Source organism: Siphateles boraxobius, unplaced genomic scaffold (assembly GCF_051911475.1).
Source record: "Siphateles boraxobius isolate OS27281-9 unplaced genomic scaffold, OSU_SipBor_1 89, whole genome shotgun sequence".
NCBI lineage: Eukaryota > Metazoa > Chordata > Actinopteri > Cypriniformes > Leuciscidae > Siphateles > Siphateles boraxobius.
In genome coordinates, this window is record NW_027509218.1 from 3,282,679 (window position 1) to 3,305,517 (window position 22,839).

The following is a 22,839-nucleotide window of genomic DNA, read 5'->3' on the forward strand; positions in this document are numbered from 1 at the left end:
ATAACCTAAAATTGTTAGCTGGGGAAGAGGAGAGATTCGCGATTGCACTGAACACGTTTTAAGTGCAGGCACATATTGTCTGAGCGAGCCCAGAGAAAATTCTAACAAGAGCAGCGTGTATCTGAGAGCGCGCGACTCGAGCAGAGAGATTCGTGCTCGGCACATTATATTCCACGCGCGAGCAGAGAGATTCGCGCTCGCGCATCCGGCTCGCAAGCCCAAACAAGTGTGTGCGGCGTGCCTGTTGTTTTGTTTCCGGTCTAGCTAGATCCGCTTGCGCTTTCAAAACGTCCATGCCGCGTCCTATTGCAAAAGCATGTGAAAAAAAAACTACAAAGTTTGCTCGGCCAAAAAGACCGTTAATCGCGAGATAAAAAAATGTACGCCGTTAAAATGGGTTTGCGTTAACGCCGTTAATAACGCGTTTAACTGACAGCCCTAATATATAATATATAAACTATCATATATATATATATATATATAGGCTATATATATTTCTCATACGCTGGGGAAAGAGATGGCAAATTCACTTCCCCCATGATTGTGTCACTTTCAATGCCCAGCACATCTACCTCCTCGGAGGTAGAGCACTGAAGCATTGATTTCTCTCTCTCCCCGGGCGGAAGAGACCGCAGCGCGGGCTTCCGAGACCGGCGAGAGAGCACTGGATCCCTCGTGGAAAGGGAGGAGATAAGATCCGCGGACCCGTCTCCAACCCCGTAAAGAGATCCTATTCGCGATCCACAGGAATGCATTCTCCGCGCTGCCTCGGCAGACGCGGGACCTGTCACCCTGAGAATTGCGAGCCCGGCCACTTTCCTCGAAAAGTGACAGGCGGGAGCGGAGCATGCGAAGCGAAAGCTTCTCACAATGTTGGCAATCAGCCCCCTCGGAGGCTGATACCGCATGCTCTACTCCCAAACACATCACACAAAGCTCGTGTGTGTCCCTACTCGTTAAATAGCGCGAGCAGGGAGAACACAGAGTTTGTGCAATTGTTTAGTTTCCATAAATATATATATATATCAGACAGACAACAGTAAATATAACAGACAGTTTGACACAGATCGCTTGCTGAGGCAACAGAAGCTAATGCCGGTTTGCACCGGATGCTCTTTTATCACTTCCTGGTCATGACGTCACCCGCCCGTGACATTCATTCCTTCCATTGGACTAGTTGACATAGATGCTTCAGACGCATTCACGCTGGGAGCGTTCCCAAAGCGTCGTTGACGCATCGCGAGTTCCCTCGAAAGGGAACTGAAAGGTTGGTGGTTCAATCCCCAGTTCCCCCTGACCAAGTGTTGAGGTGTCCATGAGCAAGACACCTAACCCCAGCTGCTCCCGACGAGCTGGATGGCGCCTTGCATTGCTGACACCGCCGTTGGTGTTTGAATGATTGAGTGAATGGGTGAATGTGAGGCAACATGTAAAGCGCTTTGGTGGCCATTGGGTCTGTGAAAGCGCTATATAAATGCAGTCCATTTACCATGATAAGTTGTTTATTAAATTTGGTGCTACAATATCACTTTCTCAAGCCAGATTAAGCGTCTTATATGAAGGAAAACGTTTGATTACGTGCTGTTGTCTCTTTTAGCAGGCTACTCTGCCATCTAGTGGTAGTAGGTTTTCTTAGATAGCTGTGTGTGGATAGCGTGCAAGGCTAAAACGGCGAAATGAAAGTCTCAAAATCTAAATGAATCAAATAGGATCGACTCAGAAACGAGTCAATGAACGCACGCATATCACCTGATCAACAAATGTACATCTCAGGTGTACATCTTACGCTGAGAAAACTATAGGGCTGCACGATTTGGGGAAGAACATCTAATTGTGATTTTACTGGTTAAAATTGCAAATTAAAATTCACAATTTTTAAAAAAAAACATTTTATGATTGCGGCGTGATTGGGAGCACAGGTGCGCAGGTTCTTCGTTCCCTACAAAAGCTGTCAGGTTCTTGTTGTCGGGAGGCTGCTACTCTGTTTCGGCACGGCGGTTCTTGATGTTTCGTGTCGATAACGATAGCTGTAAATGGCCGAACTGCGGCTTATTTTAAGAATGATGTGAAATAAAGTGCAGATTTAGAAGATAACTAATGTTTAGAAGATAACTAATAAAATAGATAAAAGCTTTACGAGGTATAAGTAGTCCACACTTTAGATTGAGCTCACAAAAAAAGTTAACTGACAATAACTAAATGTTTTATAACTACCTGAATTAACCATAAATTGCAATAGGAATACGTGTTAATGAAGCAGTTATTAACACACTGAGTAACTATTACTGTATATGTCTAAATAATATGTATAAATAAACATTTAAATAGTTTATTAATTATTTACCTAGACTTCCTAAATTATCTTATGAAACACTGACAACTCCTAAATAACTGGTTTGTAAATAATGTAATACTCCATTTATAAATTGATAAATTGATCATTTAGTATGAAAATACAATTATTAAACAAATCAAGAATAAAGCATTTATAGCTGTATTTATAAACTAGTGTCTACTAATGTAGGGACAATGCGTTTTAAATGATTAATTAACTATTTACTAATGCTTAACTAATGATTCATAGAATGCAGATATTGTAAAGTGTTACCATAACGTTTAGTGTAGTTTTTGGTGCTCCTCTTGTGTCCAATGTTTAATGAATATTGTTATTTACCCTCCTCTGATGAAGACCATTTCCTTGCATTATGTAAGTTTGACTCTCTCATTTTGTGTGTCTTCCTCAGCCTCTGCTGCTCCAAACCACTCTGGAAGGACTCCGATATCACGAAGAACAAGGTGGGCCAAAGCAACTTTCTTTTTGAGCCACAGAAAAGAGGTGTTGTTAGACCACAGGCGAAATTTTTACTGCATTCATTTCTGCTCTGTTTTTCTTTTTATTTGTTGTTCTTCTTTTGACTTTATTCTGTTTGTCTGTCAGATATCAGCGAGTCCGTGGATGACAAGAGAATGAAGTTTAAGGTCTAATATACAGCAGTATGTCAGGTAATGTCATATAAATCTAAAACTTGCTAGACACTTTAGCTCTGTTCCAAAACCTATAAAGTCTGCATAGACAGATTCCTTCTAGGCAGCATCACATGGATTTTTTTTATTTTTTATTATTATTCGGAACAATCCGGATGATGTTCCACCATCAAAAGAGAAAATAATTTTCTTTGCTTCTCTGTTACATTTTGTATGTGTACAGTTACAGTATGTTCCGGATTAGTTTGAACCAGAACACACATTCCGTTCCATTTAGCAAATGTACAAATAGAGTTCTCTTACGAGAGGTTCTCTCGTATTGCGTAATCTAACTTACGCCACGGGTAAAGTCATCTTTTCTCGAGATATTGAAGCCAAAAATTATCCTTAATATCCATGCAATCTTGCATGCTCATTGGCTGCCGTGCGGCAACTGCTGCAGCCTACCACTGAGCTTCGCGCGTGACTTCGCACCCTCTACAGTCCGCCAAAATGGGGGTGGCTTAGCGTATAAAAGTCAGGCTCGGAGGCTGCGTCACTGATTTCATCATCTTCAGCGAAGCTCTCCGCATCGCTGGACCTTGAGAGAAGCCTTACGCCGTCGAATCAAGCGACCAGCAAGCATAGGAAAGCGCCTGAAGAAGCCGGCCGTCTTCGCCACCTTCAGCCTTCCGTGCCTGCTACGCCATTCGGCGTTGAGTATCCTTTTGTGCTTGCCTTCTGTGAGTGTTCGCCGCTGCGACACTCACTCTCTCTCTCACTAAAAGAGCGCGAGCATTTTTATAAAAATGCCTCGCCTTTCATGCGGCTCGTGTACAGCCCCGCTCAGCGCAGGAGACCGCCATGTCATTCGCGCTCTCTGCCTGGGCCCAGACCACGCAGCCCTCGCCCTGGATTTGGGTGCCTGCAAGCACTGTGAAGCGCAAAAATGTTTCATTTGGTGGGCGCAGCAAGGGTCTCGCCGCCTCGAAACAGAGCCTGTCTAGAGGGATAGTGGAAGCTATCGCATCCGCTTATAAGTCTAAAGGTCTGCAATGCCCCTTGGGCATCAGGGCGCATTCCACCAGAGGCGTGGCCTCGTCGTGGCCTTGGTCCAGCGGAATTTCCATTCAAGACATTTGTGAAGCGGCAAGCAGGGCCGCTCCGTCCACATTTGTTAGGTTTTATAACCTGGAAGTTCCCACCTTGCAGGCTAGACTTCTGTCAGTGTGAGCGGTGTGTATACTCTGCCCAGTTTATCATGCGCAGACTACTCTCACGCGACGATAGCTCTCCTGGTTGAGCTAAACTATATGGTGAATAGTTATATGGACCGGCAACGCCGCTCTCTATATCCTGTATGTGCTTATAACATGTGCTGGCCCGCATTGCTGGCCACCTGTTTCCCACTTATCTATGTTCCCCGGGAATCCCTGGGACTCATGAAGTGGAGGCTGGGCGCGCACGGTGTTGACAATAGGTTCCCGTGGCGTAAGTTAGCTTACGCAAATCGAGAGAACCACTCGTAAGAGAACGTACTCGGTTACATATGTAACCTCGGTTCTCTCTAGAAGAGGGAATGAGTATTGCGTAACCCCGACCGTGCAGACGCCACGAGCGATTTTAGCTTCAGCTGATGAAACCAGTGGGCTGTGACGCGTAGAGGGCGCGACGTCACGCGCGAGGCTCAGTGGTAGGCTGCAGCAGTTGCCGCACGGCAGCCAATGAGCACGCAAGATTGCCTGCTCTAGGTCTGCTGGCTGCTGCACTGCGTTGACAATAAATGCAAAACTAAGGATAATTGTTGGCTTCAATATGTCGAGAAAAGATGACTTTACCCGTAGCGTAAGTTAGCTTGCGCAATACTCGTTCCCTCTTCTAGAGAGAACCGAGGTTACGTATGTAACCGAGTACGTTTTTGTTGATTTATTAAATAATTGAGAAGTATCATTGGGTAATCTTTATTATATCTACTGTACATATATACATATATGTTTTTAATTTTAACTACTTCCAGTATAACTTCAAGATCTTTGTGCTCCCCAACCTCTAAAATCCCAATTCAAACCCTGCACATAAATTATTTGAAACACTGCAACTTGCTTTTGAGACTCGCATTATGGCTGCACAGTTAATCAAATAAATAATCAAGATTACAATTATTATTATTATTATTATTATTATTATTATTATCATATGTCATATATCACCTGACATTTAGAAGTAAAAAAGAAGAATTTAGAATTTTCGAGAAAACAAAAATTCTCCTATGATAATCAACAAGACGTAAAGTAGGTACATGTCACGTTTTGGTTTTGTCATTGTCATGTTTCTGTCTCGTCAATTGATTCCCTGTTTGTCATGTGATCCTGCCATGTGTTTTGTCATTGGTTAATTGTCTGATCATTGTTCAGAGGTGTCCCTTATCTTGTAATTAGTCTGTGTATTTAAGCCCTCATGTTTGCCATGTGTCTTTGTCAGGAAGGGAGACAGAAATTGGTAAAGTTTGGGGGATGATAAAAAGAATGAATGGGATAAAAAGGGAATATGGATACCCATTCTTAAATGATGGAGGAAAAATAGGAGTGAGAGATGAGGAGAAAGCAGAGATGCTGGCTAAAGCATTTGTAACAGTTCACAGTTCAAATAATATTAGTGAAGAGGGGAAAAGAGGGAGGGAAACTACAGTAAGGGAGAATGAAGAATTACAGCAAGAAGAAAATTTGAATGACTTACTACACAAACCATTTACAACGATAGAACTAAAACGTGCTCTCCAGAAAAATAAGATGTCAGCACCAGGAATTGATCAGATTTGTTACATAATGATAAACCAGCTTAGTGAAAATTTAAAGGAGCTGTAGGATTACAAATTTTATTTTAAATGTATAATTGAGCTTCCAATTCAATAGCATAGAAACTGAGAAAGTTTATTAGTGTGAATTTTGTATCTAAGGTAAATGATGTCACAAACCTGCCTGTTCCTGTCTGTCCAGCTCTCTATTGTAAGTTAAATTGGTCAGAGCACTGATACTATCACCTTTTGTCTTTATGCACTGCCTGGCCATTAAGATAATGTGAAGGTATCGGTGAAGAGTCTGGCTGATTGGATTAGGATATTTACATTACACTGTTATGCTGATTGGATTAGGATTGGTAACACTCTCAGTCTAGGGCACATTCCTTAACCCAGATGCCTCATTTACATGCTTTTGTTTCCACCTTTATGTAACTCCTCCCCCTGAAAGGGTATATGAACTAAATGTATACTGCCTTAGACTAGACTTGATTGAGATGACTACAGCGACGAAATAAAGAACTTATACCTCAACAATCTCCTGGTCTGCAACTCTATCTTTTCTACACTTGAGAAGAAAAAGTTCACAACAGATGGTGCCCTGTGACCCGGATGGAGAAACTGAAACTCAACAAAGAATGAACTTTTGAAACTTCAAAGCTCAAAGATCTCAACAAAGATCTGACTTTCCAGTTCCAGACTGAATCTTTTGAATCCAGAAAGATCTCAACAAAGCTGCCTGAGTTCGCGAACTGAATCTCAACAAAGATCTCAACAAAGCTGACTGTGTTCCAGAACTGAATCTCAACAAAGATCTCAACAAAGCTAACTGAGTTCCAGAACCAAGCTCAACAAAGATCTCTGACTGAGTTTCCAGACGGAATTTTTTCCATACAACAATAATTTGGTGAGTTTCACTCCATTCAAAGAACCGTTGAAAAACCAGTAAAAATTATCCTCTGTGCCGTCAGAGAAAGAGTTATCAGACAGCTGTAGTGTTTGATTACCCAAAGTTATCCTTTAGAAGTTGTCTTTTAAAGATGAAAATATATCCTCTGTTCAGGCAGGGACGTTTTTAACATCACATGTTAAAAAGATATCCTCTGTGTCAGGCAGGGAAGATTAGTATTATTTTGCTAATTATTTGTTTTGTTGTTTGTTACCTTGTGGTGTTACCCTCTAAAAAATTTCTTTTAGAGAAGAGAGTTTGATCCTCTGAATAGTCAGGGAAGTTGTTGGTATCCTCTGTGCAGACAGGGAAGATTTTAGCATTCAAGTTAAAATATTGTTAGCCTCTGTGCAAGCAGAGAAGAGGTAGTCTTACAGGCTATTTATTTTGGTTACCCTTTTAAAAGTTTTTTCTTTTAGAGAGGAAAGTTTGATCCTCTGTTTCAGGCAGGGAAGAGTTAGCAATACATGCTAGTAATTTTGTTTTATCCTCTAAAAAGTTAGGAAGGTGAAAGATCCTTTCCATTTCTTTCAGGGAAGATTAGCGTAACGTGCTAATATTTTGTGTTTCATCCTCTGTTTCTGGCAGGGAAGTTAAATGTGATGTGTTGGTAACAAGGAAGGTTTATCAACAGTTTGATCTGTGACATAAGTGTAGACTCTTTTGATCAGAGAAGTTTTAGTGTTTTTGATTGTGTGAAAAAAGAAATCCACAAAATGGTTAGAACGAATGCTAGGCTGGTTCCAACAACTGAAAAATTTGGTCTTGCGACTCCTTTGTGGTCAGATAGTGAATTTAAAACACTGTTAGGAGAACAAATGAACCTAATAGTCACTGAGAAAGTTAGAAAAGAACTAACGCAGAAATATGAGATTCATCCAGACAAAACTTGGTCGGTAGATGAGTGTAAAAAAGTACTAGGAGCAAGTATTCGCAAGAACAATGTGAAAGGCATAATATGTTGCCATAGAGAATTTGGTTTAGCACTAGCTACAGAACAGTCTAAACGCAACTCAGAGCTAGAGAAACAGATTAATGAGCTCCGGGCTAAAGTTTCCTCTTTAACCAAGAAATTGAACCGCAACAAAGATGCAGAAAAAACTGATGGGGAAGAAGTAAGTCAGCCTGATAACATTTACCCTGATTTACGAACGTTCTTTGAAACAGATGTAGCCGTCCAATCAGTCACTGATAAGCCTGTTAATTCAGTTTATGTGTGTGGAGCTAGAAAAAAATCACAGGGAATTGAGGAAAATGAAAGTGTTTCTACCCACCCTTCTGTAGTCCGAATACAAACTGTCGCAAAAGCCCTTGGACCTAAGGATATAGAACGACTCTCTGAGAGTTTACCCTCACCACGTAAACAGTTTTCTGAATTTAGAAGGGCATTCATAGGCAAAATTCGTCTATATGACATGTCGTTAACAGAAGTCACACAGTTAATGTCACAAATTTTAACTGATTCTGAATTCAACAGTTTTGAATCTGCAGTGACTTCTGAACTACAACATGCCAGTAGAGGCGATATGAGAGAAGGTGTTTTGAAAATCCTAAAGACTATCTTAGGACCCAAAATAGACTGGTCTAGAGTTACTAGCTGTGTACAAAAGAAAGAAGAAACGGTAAATGAATATACTGAACGGTTTTGTCAGTCAGCCATAACTTACAGTGGAATAGTGGATGATTCCGAAAGTGTGCTCGATGACAAAGGACCACTAATTCGTATCTGGTCAGATGGCCTTGTAGCCGAATACAGAAGAGCTTTGCCATTCCTAGATCTAACTTGGTCTAACAGAACTCTCAGAAGTAACGTTGACAGGTTAGCTGCATGGGAAAGAGATGCTGATGTTAAAACCAAAGTGAGAGTAGCAGCAGCAGCTACATTTAGCACAGCAAAACAAGAAAACAGGTGGTCTAAAAAAGAAGGGAGCTGCCACTATTGTGGAAGATTAGGACATTGGGAGAAAGAGTGTAGGAAGAAATTGCAAGATACAAAAAGAAATGCTATGCATAATTCTGCTCCTTCTCAGCCTGCTTACAACCCGGAAGCAGTTCCGCAAGTGTCCACTGAAACTTTAGGACAGCTTGTTCAGGCTCTTTTAAGAGCACAAAAAGACCAGGAAAAAAACTAATTGTTGGGGCTGTGAGTAGCTACCTTACCCCTGTAATACATCATAATGACACAAGAATTTTTGTGAAAGGTAGCATACAAGAGAAAGAAATAGATTTTTTGCTTGATACAGGTGCAGAAATTACCATAATTCCTACAAAATTGGCTAAAGGTTTAGACATTCCGTACAAGAAAACCAAATTTTCTTTAACTGGCGTAATAGGTGAAGATTCCGATTTGTATGAAACCCCGCCCATAGATGTACAATTTGGCCCAAAAACTCTGACTACAAAATTGTTATGTGCTCCATTAAATACAGGTGCAATTTTAGGCATGGATCTCCTGAGACAAATACATCTAACTTTAGACGTGTCCTCAGAATCTGCTAGCATTCAAATTTCCTCAGCACAAGTTTCTACCAATAATGTAATCCCTCCAGAGTATGCTTTGTTACAGAATCATCCAATTTGGGTGAAAAGTTGCTGACGCAAGGAGTGCTAGTTAAAACCAACAGTCCCTGTAACTCACCCATTTGGCCCATCAAGAAATCCAATGGGACATGGAGACTTACAATAGACTACAGAGTAGCCAATAAAAATATTGATAAAATCACCCCTCTAGTGGCAGATCCTTCCACAATTTGTAATGGCATACCATTAGAGAGTAAGATTTTTTCAGTAATTGATATGTCTAATGGATTCTTTTCTGTACCGTTGCACTCTGACAGCCAGCCATGGTTAGCTTTCACAGTTGACTATGAGCAATACCAGTGGACACGTTTGCCACAGGGATTTCAAAACTCCCCAACCATATACCATCAGGCTGTCAGACGTGATTTGTGTGACCCAGAATGTCCGGTAAAACAGTCCACTATGATCCAATATGTCGATGATATTTTGATTTCCTCAACAGATCACGAGGTACATCAAACTGAATTGGCATCATTGTTGGACTATTTGCATAAGAAAGGACACAAATGCAGCTTTCACAAAGCTCAAATTGCTAAAAAGCAAGTCACATTTCTGGGTCAAACAATTGGTGCAGGAAATAGATCCATTACACAGGATCGAGCGGCTTCAGTCAAAGCCATACCCCCGCCTACTACCATTAAAACACTCCGATCATTTTTAGGAACAGCAGGTTACTGTAGACCTTGGATTGAAGACTATGCCTCAATTGCACAGCCGCTCTATGACTTGTTGAAAGGCCATGGTAAAGATTCTGATACTGTTTGTATGGAAGAATGTCACCTCAAAGCGTTCAATGATTTGAAGAGAGCACTATGTCAAGCACCAGCATTAGGAATTGCCCAAACTGATAGACCATTTGTGCTTTATGTCCATGAACATTTAAGCTTCATGACTGCATGTCTAATGCAAGATCATGGGGGCAGTTTACGCCCAATTCATTACTATTCTGGTAAACTTGACATAGTAGCTCAAGGTATGGGCCCATGCCTCAGAGCAGTACAGGCAGTGCATCTAGCGCTTCAGGCTTCATCAGGAATGGTGTTAGGACAGTCTGTAAACGTAAGATGTCCGCATGCAGTGTCCGCATTAATGAATCAAGCAAAAGTCACTTCTGTCACTTCCTCTCGCTGGGGAAATTGGTTAGCAACTCTCACAGCCCCGAATATTGTCTTACAGCGTGCACCTGTCACGAATCCGTCCTCATGTATGATGTCTGCTATGACTGAAGTTTTGTTAGAGGATGAAGGAGAAATGACACACGATTGTGTTACGCTTACATATACACCTATGAGTGAAATAAAAGAAACTCCCACAGAGAATTCAGAATTTGAGTTGTTTGTTGACGGTTCAGCTCAAGTAATTGAAGGTAACAGACGAGCAGGTTATGCAGTAACGTCCACCACGGAAGTGTTAGCTTCAGGACGTCTTCCAGATCATTTTTCAGCTCAAGCTGCAGAACTAGTAGCCCTAACAAGAGCATGCACGCTAGCTTCAGGATCAGTTGCTAATATCTACACAGATTCCAGATATGCTTTTGGGGTAATTCATGATTTTGGTGTCATTTGGCAAACCAGACAGTTTCTAACTTCTGCTGGATCCCCCATTAAGCATGCTGAATTAGTGAAAGATCTAATGTTTTCCATGAAACTTCCAAAGAAATTAGCAGTGATCAAAGTGAAAGCACATCTCACAACTAATACTACGGAAGCTAAAGGTAATGCTCTTGCTGATATGGCAGCTAAACAGGCTTGTTTCTATGCAACTGTACAAGTGTGTTCAGGTAGTGCAGCACAGAAGACAATTATGCCTCCTGAATCAATAATTGATCTGTACAAAGACGTTCCTCTGTATGAAGCATGGACATGGTTAGACAAAGGAGCCACAGTGGATTCATCTGGTTGCTGGACCAAAGGGGGAAAGTATGTCGCTCCCGAATCACTGCTGCCATATTTGGCTCAACAAATACACAGTTTAGGTCACAGTGGTCCAGCAACGATGAATCACAGGTTCTCAAATCAGTGGTGGAATCCAAAATTCAGAAATGTAGCCACAGAAACAGCCAAGAGGTGTGTTACATGTCAGAAAAATAATGATATACCAGCAGCCACTACACCAGCAGCACATACCCCAGCTCCACCAGGACCATTTCGTCACCTGCAAGTTGATTACATATCATTGCCTCGTTGTAAGGGAAAAACTGATGTTTTGGTAGTAATAGACAAGTTCTCAAGATGGGTAGAAGCTTATCCAACAGGGCGTGCTACAGCTGCACATACTGCTAAATGTCTTGTCACTGATTTCATTCCCAGATGGGGATTACCAGATTGGATTGACTCAGATCAAGGTACACACTTCACAGGACAGACAGTCAAGGAAGTGTCTAGAATGTTGCAGATTAAGTGGAACCTCCACTGCCCCTATAGGCCACAAGCATCAGGACAGGTTGAACGTGCAAACAGAACAATCAAAATCAGGCTAAGCAAAATGCATCAGGAAGGAGTACCATGGATTGAAGCGTTGCCAGCAGTACTGTGTAGTATGAGAGCATCACCTAACAGAACAGTAGGACTGAGCCCTCATGAGATTATTACTGGACGCCCCATGCAGATGCCAGGTGTGATTGATCTTAGAAATGCTGATGTACACATTACCTCAGATGCCCTGATTGCTTACTGTGAAAACCTAACAAAGGCGGTACAGAGTGCCAGAGGGAGAGTTGAGTCATGTTGGCAGACTTCACCAGAAGGGGGACACACAATCATCCCAGGTCAATGGGTCATGATAAAGTCATTCAGAAATAAGCCATTAGAACCAAAGTGGCATGGGCCACATCAAGTGATGTTGATTACAGCCGCTGCAGTATTGTGTCAGGGAAGGAAAACCTGGACTCATTGTACACACTGTAAGGTTGTTCCCCCACCAACAGGGATAGGTTAGGACACAGAACCAGTGAGGAGCCCCGGGAAGAACCGAATGCAATAGGCTTCGGGGGTTAACCCTGGGGTGAAGACTTCCCTCATAGGCCCTATCCTAGTCCATCCTTACCTCACTGTTCTTTAGGTGTCAAAGGAATTAAGAAATAGGGAGAGATGGAACGACAATAGCAGACCCAGAAAAAGTTTACAACCCTAGTGTTTGAACAAATACTGCTCTACTGCTTAGCAGACTCGGAAGTTTACAACCCTAGTGTTTGAACAAATACTGCTCTCCTGTCTTTTGTTTTCTTTCTTACTCTGTGCAGATACCACTGATGACTTCCCGAGACCCATACGCACTGACCTCGTCATCTGCGTATGAAGCCACAAGAAAACCTCAAGAAACAACTTGACCCTCTTCCGAGCCAACTATCACAAAAGGATAAAGAAAAGAAAAAGAAAAAAATACACAACGCAGAGACTCACATACGAAACCTTCAGTCATCCATCAACATGATCAAGATTGTCGTACCAGTAACATCACAGACACTCTCGCTTCGCACAAGATAATGATCTTACAGAACAGAGTGGCCTTAGATTACATTCTAGCAACGGAAGGAGCCTGCACCATCATCGGACCTGAGTGCTGCACCGGGTTTTAATGGATCCAACAGAGAACTTGAACAAAATCCAACAAGACATTCTTGATCTTTCAGCAAAATTACACCAGATGACTGAAGTAAATTTTTCATGGTTCGGAAACTTGATTGGGAAACCCTGGCTGTGGATAAAGGAAATAGCAATTCTGCTGTTATTTCTTCTAATAGCGTACTATCTATGCGTCCACAGTATCAAGTGTTTCATTCAACAAATGACTCACGCCCCTCACAAAGAAATGACAGTTCCAAACAGAAAAGACTATTACCCTTAAGAACTTCACGGACCCTAAATTTGCATGTTTGTTTCTGTGTCAGCATGCAATTGCAGAAAAGCAAACATAGAACACGCATTATGTGCCTGTAACGATCACAAGTTACAAGAATTAACTTTTAAGTCTTTAAATTTGTATTTTGTGAGAGTTATTTAGAACTCTCAAAGGGGGAAATGTAGGATTACAAATTTTATTTTAAATGTATAATTGAGCTTCCAATTCAATAGCATAGAAACTGAGAAAGTTTATTAGTGTGAATTTTGTATCTAAGGTAAATGATGTCACAAACCTGCCTGTTCCTGTCTGTCCAGCTCTCTATTGTAAGTTAAATTGGTCAGAGCACTGAGACTATCACCTTTTGTCTTTATGCACTGCCTGGCCATTAAGATAATGTGAAGGTATCGGTGAAGAGTCTGGCTGATTGGATTAGGATATTTACATTACACTGTTATGCTGATTGGATTAGGATTGGTAACACTCTCAGTCTAGGGCACATTCCTTAACCCAGATGCCTCATTTACATGCTTTTGTTTCCACCTTTATGTAACTCCTCCCCCTGAAAGGGTATATGAACTAAATGTATACTGCCTTAGACTAGACTTGATTGAGATGACTACAGCGACGAAATAAAGAACTTATACCTCAACAATCTCCTGGTCTGCAACTCTATCTTTTCTACACTTGAGAAGAAAAAGTTCACAACAGAGGTATTACTAGAACTATATGATAAAGTGTGGGAGGACGGAAAACTGCCACAGAGTTGAAAGGAGGCTGTGGTAGTGCCAATACGCAAACCAGGAAAAGATTGTACAAACCCGGGGAATTATAGACCAATCGCTTTGACTTCTAACATATGCAAAATAATGGAGAAAATGATAAAAGAAACGTTAACGTACTATATGGAAAAGAACGGATATACAGCCAAATATCAAAGTGGCTTTAGGAAAGGAAGAAATACAATGGATCCAGCTGTATGTTTAGAGCATGAAATTAGAAAAGCACAAGTAAATAAAGAAAGTGTAGTGGCTGTCTTCTTTGACATAGAGAAGGCCTACGATATGATGTGGAGAGAAGGTTTGTTAATTAGAATACGTAAATTAGGTATCAAAGGAAGAATATATAGATGGTTTAAGGACTTTTTACAAGGAAGAATGATACAAGTTAGAATAGGGAAGAGTTATTCAAGGAAATATATTGTTGAAAACGGAACACCTCAAGGGAGTATAATAAGTCCTTTATTCTCCATATTAATAAATGATGTGTACAGGGAAATAGAGAATGGGATGGGATTTTCACTTTTTTGCGGATGATGAGGCGATTTGGAAGAGGGGAAGAAATCTGAAATTTATAATCAAAAAGCTACAGGAAGCTATTACGAAAATAGAAGAGTTGTCATATAAATGGGGATTTAAGTTTTCAGTAGATAAGACAAAGATAATGTTATTTACAAAGAAAAGAATATGTACTGAGGTAAAACTAAAGTTATATAATCAAGAATTGGAAAGAGTGAAGTGCTTTAAGTTTTTGGGGATATGGTTTGATGAGGGAATAAGATGGGATGTACATATCCAGAAAGTAATTGAAAAATGTAGGAAGGTGTTAAATGTTATGAGGTGTTTGGTGGGAAGTGATTAGGGAGCTGACAGAACAGCACTGAAGGCAATTTATTGTGGATTAATTAGATCGGTATTAGATTATGGATATGTGGTGTATGGATCGGCATCAAGCACATCTCTTAAAAAATCAGATACAATTCAGTTTCAGGCTTTGAGATTATGTACAGGGGCAACGGCAGCACTGCAGGTGGAAATGGGAGAAATGCCACTCGAGTTGAGACGAATACAGCTATCTCTGAGTTATTGCTTTAATATAAAGGGCCATAATGAAGATCACCCAGCACAAATCACTTTAAAATCTTGCGGGGAAAAGGAGAAGAGAGAGACAAAAAGCTTTGGGTGGACAGTTATACAAAAAGCAACAGAGTTAAAATTAACGGAATTAAAAATCAGTCCAACAGTACCATTACCAATAGTACCACCTTGGATATTACCAGAAGTAAAAGTAGTTCTAGTATTATTAGGAAAGAAGAACAAAGACATGGGGTTAATTTTTGACATATATACTGTACAGGAATATATTGATAATTATTATAGTTGTATCCAGATTTACACAGATGCATCAAAGAGTTTAGATAATAGGGTAGGAGTAGCTTTTTTTGTTCCAGAGTTTCATATTTCAACAGCGAAGAGGAAAGTGATAATATATCAGTATACACAGGAGAAATGTTAGCAATTCTGTTAGCAGTACAGTGGATAGAGGAAGTAAGACCATTGAGAACGTCCTGGTTGCGTATGCAACCCACCGTTCCCTGAAGGAGGGAACGGAGGACGTAGTCGACGCGACTGAAATGGGATCACGCTAGGGAGCCTATCATCTTCGAGTACTATTGAACGAGCCAATGTAATTGGCGTGCGTGATTCGCATCACACACTCCGCCACCCGCGGCGCGGGTATAAATACGGAAGTGGATGCACGCACTAGTTGCTTTTCGCTGAGGAGCCGAGAGTAACCCGGGGTCAGCGGTGGTCCAGCGGTAGTGGCAAGGGGACTACGTCCTCCGTTCCCTCCTTCAGGGAACGGTGGGTTGCATACGCAACCAGGACGTTCCCTTTCAGTCGATAACGTCGGACGTAGTCGACGCGACTGAAATGGGATCAACCATTGAACACGCCACTGATGCTGCCACCTTCCAGTGCCTAAACCAAAGCCTCCTGATGCCCCCGCAAACTTAAGGCGGGGAAGGACAGGGCTTAGGCCAGGGAAGTCACTGCTGTTCCTACAGGACCACTGGGAAAGCGTTCCCCGTACGTTGGAAGGAAGGGACGCTGCGGAAGCCACATCCAACCCGAGGGAGGAAATGTGGAGAATACACATATGAACTGGGCGGAAACCGGGCAGTCTAACATATGGAATGTCACTGGGGTGGCTCCAGCCTAAGACGGGGGGAGACACACCGGACAGTGACGGCAGAGAGACTCTGCCGAGGGAAGACACGGGCTCACCGCAGGGAGCCGTATCGTGGAAGAATACACATATGGGGTCACCGAAGGGACCGCAACATATGGACCCAGCCTAACACAGGTTCCACACTGCTTACGAGTGGTAGGCCTAACACCAGACGTTCCGCACGTCCGACGTCGGAGGGGTGTGGAGGAACTCAACAGGGTTCAATTTTAAGGGAACTCAACTGGAGTAGAAAGGCGCACGTATCCAGTCCATAGGAGGGGAATGGCGCAGCAAGCCGACACTTGAACCGGGCTCACGGTGAAACTGGCTTCATGAGAAGGGAGCCCACGGGAAGCAGCGGTTCAACTAGGTGTCGTCCAGCCCCCAACTCTAGAATCTGTTTAGCAAAGTATATCGTCAACGCCCAGGCGGAGCACTTTACACTCATCATAAAGGAGCTCAACACCTAAGTGGACATGTTGCATCTCGGATCTTTGCCGAAATGAAGGCAAGCACTAAGTGCAACTTTGCATGGAAACAGCCTTCCCTCTCTGCTGAATTCCAACAGATATTTGAAGAGCTGGTCTGAGGTCTATGACTTGCATTCTGTACACGTCCAAGCGAATCGGACAGAGAAGCCAGGGCTGGATCTGCCTCCTCCAGGGCAGCGCTTGCAGGCTCACCACCTGCTCCTATTACGGGAGAGGTAGGAACCTTGGGCACAATCCGAGCCGGGGTCTCAGCTTGTGAGAGTTAGCCGGCCCAGACTCCAGGCACAATCCGTTGACCGAAAGCGAGCAAGTCCCTACCCTCTAGTAGAGACCACGCGAGCAGGAGAACTGATATAACAGAATTTTTAACTCACTACCTGCAGTGGCTCAGGGGCGGTCTCTGCAGTGCAGTCGCACCAGGGACAAGGCCCAAGAGGATAAAGAGGGACACAAGGATTTACAAGACCTTGCTCCTCAGGAACCTGACGATCAGAACGTGCTTCTGCATACTTCTGCAACACGATGAGCGTCGTTTAAACACCGAGGCAACATCATTTTGAGGGTGATTTAGGAAAACAGCCTACTGCAACCCATTTTGCAGGAAAGAGAGCACTGAAGTGATCGAAAGCTTTCAGGATCTCCTCAGGGGAGAAGACGCACTCAACGACTAGGTTCCACTTCTAAAGGCGTAAGCACGCTACCCAATTCTAGGGGGTGCTCGCAGAAGTGATGGTAACTAACACATGTTCTTGTGATAGCCACCTGAACCTCCGCGTTCGGATGTAAGACCGCCCGGAATCTCCGGGGGAAGAACGCGTGTGCCATCGTGCCCCGTCCCCGAATCCAGGGGAAGTCAGGAAGGCTGTTGAAGGGAACCAGGTCTAGTTGGGCCAATGAGGGGCAACTATGAAGACCTGTTCCTCTCCTGACATGGCACGTAGGTGCAAGTGACGGGCGCAAAAGACAGGAGCATTGCTCAACACAACATGTGAAGAACACTGGGCTTCAGGAGCATTTTATGCTCAGCACTTGGGTGTGACAAGTTCACTGAGCTTCAGGAGCATTCCTGCTCAACACCTGAGTGTGATAAACTCACCGAGCTTCAGGAGCATTTCTGCTCAACACTTGAGTACGAAGAACCTCACTGAGCGACAGGAGCATTTCTGCTCAGCACTTGAGTGTGACAAGTTCACTGAGCTTCAGGAGCATTACTGCTCAACACCTGAGTGTGATAAACTCACTGAGCTTCAGGAGCATTTCTGCTCAACACTTGAGTGCGAGGAACTTCACTGAGCACCAGGAGCATTTCTGCTCAGCACTGCGTGTGATGAATTCACTGAGCTACCTGTGATGGACTCACTGAGCTACAGGAGCATTGCTGCTCAACACCAGAGTGCGATGAACTTCACTGAGTTTCAGGAGCAAATCTGCTCAACATGAAGAGTGATGATTTCACTGACTTGCAGGCGCAAGGCGACCATGAGTCGCAGTCACTTTTAGAAGGCTCACTGGGGTTAAACGCATTTCTGCGGGCCCCTGGGGCCGCTGAGTCCCAGTGTTTGTCCAAGGGTAGTCCGCTCGGTTTACCCAAACACTGGCGGAAAAATAAAACCGGGGGGGCAACTGAGCGGCCCCGGAATGGTCATGACCCAGCCGGACCCAGGGGATGGAGTCTCCACTTGCCCTGGCTATAACTGTCGTGAGGCTCGATGGCGGCACGATTGAGTAAGCGGGAGGAGTGGAATAAGGCGCCCTCAGAAGCGTCTGACTCCAAGGAGGAGGTGACGGGTGAGTTTGTGACATGCAGGGGAAGCTTGCGCAACGGTCGCAATGTCTAACAACTCGAGGCACGAATGCCCATGTAGTCGGGGGTCGCCCAGGCCCCCGTTAAAACACGCCCTTTGTACATGGCCGCTCTGTTGAAGAGGGTTTGGCAGCAGACCGGGATGAACTATAGTCACACAGGGTGAGCTGCTCTGCCACGGTCACCTCGGGACTCGATCGTGAAGCTAGCGCTGAAGCGGTCACATATGGAGGGAGCCAAAGGCTGCGACTACCATATACCCCAGGAGCCTCTGAAAGCTCTTTCAGTGGGACCCTTTCTCACTTCAACACCAGCTGAACACATTCTCATTGGAGAGACATGTTGGACCGAGTACCTCTCCAAAACTAGAAAAGAGATACTCAGCCCGTGGGCGAGATTACTCTCTTCCAGTTGACCTGAAGACCCAACGGGCTCTGGAGCACTCGAGGGGAAGGACACTGTACTGATACTCCACCCTTAGACGCAACACACAGGATGGCCTGCGGTGCGGGAGGTAGAGATCTGAAGCACATGTCTTTCAGGTCAAAGCTGCAGACCAATCTTGGGCCAAGATGGTCACGACCCACCACCTAGTAGCACGAAGAACGAGTTTACAACTGGCCTTCGTACCGGCTGGAGGAGCGGCTATATCAAATCCTTCGCCAGCAGGATAAGATAAGCACGCACAAGTCAGGAGCACTGCTCAACACTCGGTGTGATGAATATCACTGAATTTTCAGGAGCACGTCTGCTCAACACCTAATGTGATGACTATCACTGACTTGAGCGGGGTAGCCGAGCCTGAGGTGGGGCAGCAAAGTAGAGAGAGTGGTGTTAGTGTGCTGTGCAACACTTACCTGTCTCCACAAGCGGCAGGGGGCGCGTGAGAAGGCGGATGACCGGGTCCTCGAACGCACCAAGCTGCCTGCTGGCGACCAAGGGGGAGCTGAGGGGTGTAAGGCTATACAGGGTCACACCCGCCAGACTGGCCCTCTTGGGACCCAGGAACAGATGAAATTGCTCTCTCCTTGAAGTGTAGGTACCGCTTGCTCCGCTTTTTTTTTTTTTTTTTTTTTTAGGGAGCCAGCGGCGGAACAGACACACACACAAACAAAGGCTCCACCCGGCCCTCACCCGGGGGGAGGGAGTGATCGTGCCACTCCAAGAGCATCTCATCCATTCCTGGGCGGCCCGCTCCGGAATGCCTTCGCTGTCGCTTGCCACCTGGCTTGGCAGCGCCTGGAGCGGGCTGGGCGTCTCTACTGCGGCCGGCTCCCTGCTGAGGCCTGGGTGGAGGCTGCTGCGGAGGGCCAGCAGGAGCGGCGGCCGGAGAACGCCCACGGCGACGAGCAGGCGGAGGAGCTGCCACCGGCGGCGGGTGGAGGCAGCACCTGGCCACCGGGGCAGGATGTGCCGGATGACCTCCGTCTGCGCTTGAGCGGCAGAGAACTGTTTGATGCAGTTCTCCACCGCGTCGCCGACCAGCCCAACCTGGGAAATTGGGGAGACCAGGAACCGAACCTTGTCCGCATCCGCCATACCAACCAGGCTGAGCCAACGAAGGCGCTACTGGACCACCAAGGTGGACATCGCCAGACCGATCACGCACGCTACGACACCCGTACCCCGGAGGGTGAGGTCGGATGCAGTGCGGTGCTCACCTATGAGCGCACGGTCTGGATTACCCTCGTGCATGCCATGGGTGCCCTAGCCTGCAGCAACGCCATGGCACGCAAGAGGAAGGGGCTTGCCCACAGGCTTTGTAAGCTCTGCCCGTCGGAACGGACGAAACTCACAGGCCTTAGGGGGGAGACGAGGATCCCCCCAAAAGGCAGCGGCCGCCGGACACAGGTGCACCTGTGTCGACAGACCACTCCAATGGAGGGACACCTCGCAACCCTTCACCGTTCCTCCATCAAGGGTAATGAGGGGGAAAAGCTATTCAGGCAGTTTCTGGCAGAGAAAGATGCTGTTCACCACCTGATAAGCTCTCCATGCATTTCGGGGAAAGAAAGGCACTGGGGCGGCGAGCTGAGAACCAGCGCGGCCCGCCCCAAGATACCAAACTCCAGATTCCAACCGAGACTGAACGGGACACGGTGGAGGTTCCACTCGAGCCCGGCAGCCTCGGCGGCCCGTTTCAGCATAGCTGATAATTCTGGATCCGGCTCGGGCAACATTGAACTCCCGGAGGGAGACAATGCAGCCGAGTCATCATCTCCAGAAGTCAGCTCACCCTCTGATGCTGCCATCGGCGTCCTGTCCTCCAGGGGAGCCCCGAGTGAAACCGCTGGCCCACCCATTACAGATGGACCAGCAGACAACACAGGAGGCTCCAGTGGTTGCAGTGGAAGGGAGGAGTGAGGAGCCCACAGGGAATGGTTACCGGGCGGGACATCCAACACTATCCTCCGGTCACCCATCCCACACAGCACCCGAGGGTGGGGCATGGTAATGGGGACTCGCTCTCCGCGAACGAAGGCGAGTCTCGCCCTCAACACTGCGACAGTCATGTTCCCACAGTGAAAACATGAGCTGTCCACAAAAGCTGTCTCAGCGTGCTGTAAGCCAAACACGTGACACAACAGTTGTGACCATCAGAGAGAGACAGGGAACGACCGCACCCAGAAATGCACGGGCGGAATGACATCTTGAAAAAGACGCAAACGCACCCGTGTTGCTCTTTCAGAAAATAGGACCGTCACCAGTGCCGGAGCACACAGGGAAATGACCGCGGCAACACTGAACAGAGAACTGAAACAGTGAAGCACTCACTTTTCCGCCCTCTAACCAGCCATCAACACACACAAACATTTAGAAATTTGTTGCTGTTAAAACAGCAGTTGAGAGCTCAAAGCTCGCGATCACCGCTGCACTCGCGCTGTAGAACACCAGCACTGGGAGAGTCTTCCTGAAGAACACCGACACACTCGCTCGTTGTAGACAACAGCACTCTCAGAGACATCAAACGATCGGCTCCGAAGCGAAAGGCAACTAGTGCGTGCATCCACTTCCGTATTTATACCCGCGCCGCGGGGGCGGAGTGTGTGATGCGAATCACGCACGCCAATTACATTGGCTCGTTCAATAGTACTCGAAGATGATAGGCTCCCTAGCGTGATCCCATTTCAGTCGCGTCGACTACGTCCGACGTTATCGACTGAAAGGGAACTATTATTTGTTCAGATTCTGCATCATCATTAGTCAGTTTACAGAGCAGTCATTCAGATAGTAGAGCCGATATATTGCTAGAAATTCATCAAGCATTATATAGAATTCAAATGATGGGTATTACAGTTACAGTTATATATGTGTGGGTAGCAGCACATATTGGAATTAAAGTAAACGAAAAGGCAGATAAGGCTGCAAAGGAGGCCACAAAAAGAGAAGACATCGATGTAGAAGTTAACATCAGTAAGATGGAAATGAAGAGCATTATTAAAGAGAGTTTGAAGAAAAGGTGGCCAAAAGCAATAGGAAGAAGAGAGAAGAGAGCGATGGTTTTACAAAATTCAGAAGAAAGTGGGGGAAATTAGATGTACAGGAAGGAAAAGGAGAGATGAGAGAATTATATCTAGACTTAGATTTGGACATACAGGACTAAACAGCACTTTATTTAAAATAGGTAAACGTAACACCGGCAGATGTGAATACTGTGAACAACAAGAGACAATGGAGCACGTCATGATACACTGTAAAACATATGAGGGAAAAAGGAGGGAAATTATCCAAAATTTGAAAAAGGAAAGAGTACGGTTTGATTTAGTAGAAATTATTAGGAAAAATTCTAAAGAAAAGTGTTTTTCATTATTTTAGAATAATTAATATGATTGAGAGGATTTAATTTTAATTTTTTTCTTTGTAATTAAGTAATAGTCATTCTGTTCCACACTCCATACCAGTTGGTGGCAGTAATGCACCATTTCATTGTGTGCCAACCGCCAAAAAACTCTAATAGAAGAAGAAGATGAATATGTCTTTGTCGCGTGATTTTTTTTCCCAAACCACTTCAGCGGAAATCCCGCCCTACAGCCGATTCTAAAGTTTTCATTGGTCATGTCAATCACTGTACTGATTGCCTACACCAAACACTGATCCCTAAACCTACCCGTCACTGTAACCTAAACCAATGAAATCGGCTGCAGGGCGGGATTTCCGCTGAAGTGGTTTGGGAAAAAAAATCATGCGTCTTTGTCAAGTATTGTTTTTTGCTGACCACTAGTTGCAAGCTCATGTTCATGTCTTAATTTAGAGTTGTCATGCCACGCCATGTTTTTGTTTCATGTTTGATCTTGTTTGTAATAAACTGCACTTGGGTTCTCAATAGGTTTGCCTCCAGTGGATCAGTTACAGAAAACAATAATTGACCAAGACACTTTTACAAAGACAGGGCTTACATACA

General features: G+C 44.7%; 1 protein-coding gene across 6 annotated transcripts in view; it reads left to right on the forward strand.

Annotated features, from left to right (window-relative positions):
- Positions 1-22,839, forward strand: part of thrb (thyroid hormone receptor beta) — a 614,287-nt gene that overhangs the window by 508,456 nt on the left and 82,992 nt on the right. For all 6 annotated transcript variants that reach the window (XM_077222560.1, XM_077222558.1, XM_077222562.1 and 3 more), the window contains 2 exons: positions 2,745-2,796; positions 2,939-3,003. In XM_077222560.1, coding sequence (XP_077078675.1) covers positions 2,997-3,003 — 7 coding nt within the window. In that variant the 5' untranslated portion in view covers positions 2,745-2,796; positions 2,939-2,996. The remainder of the gene's footprint in view (positions 1-2,744; positions 2,797-2,938; positions 3,004-22,839) is intronic.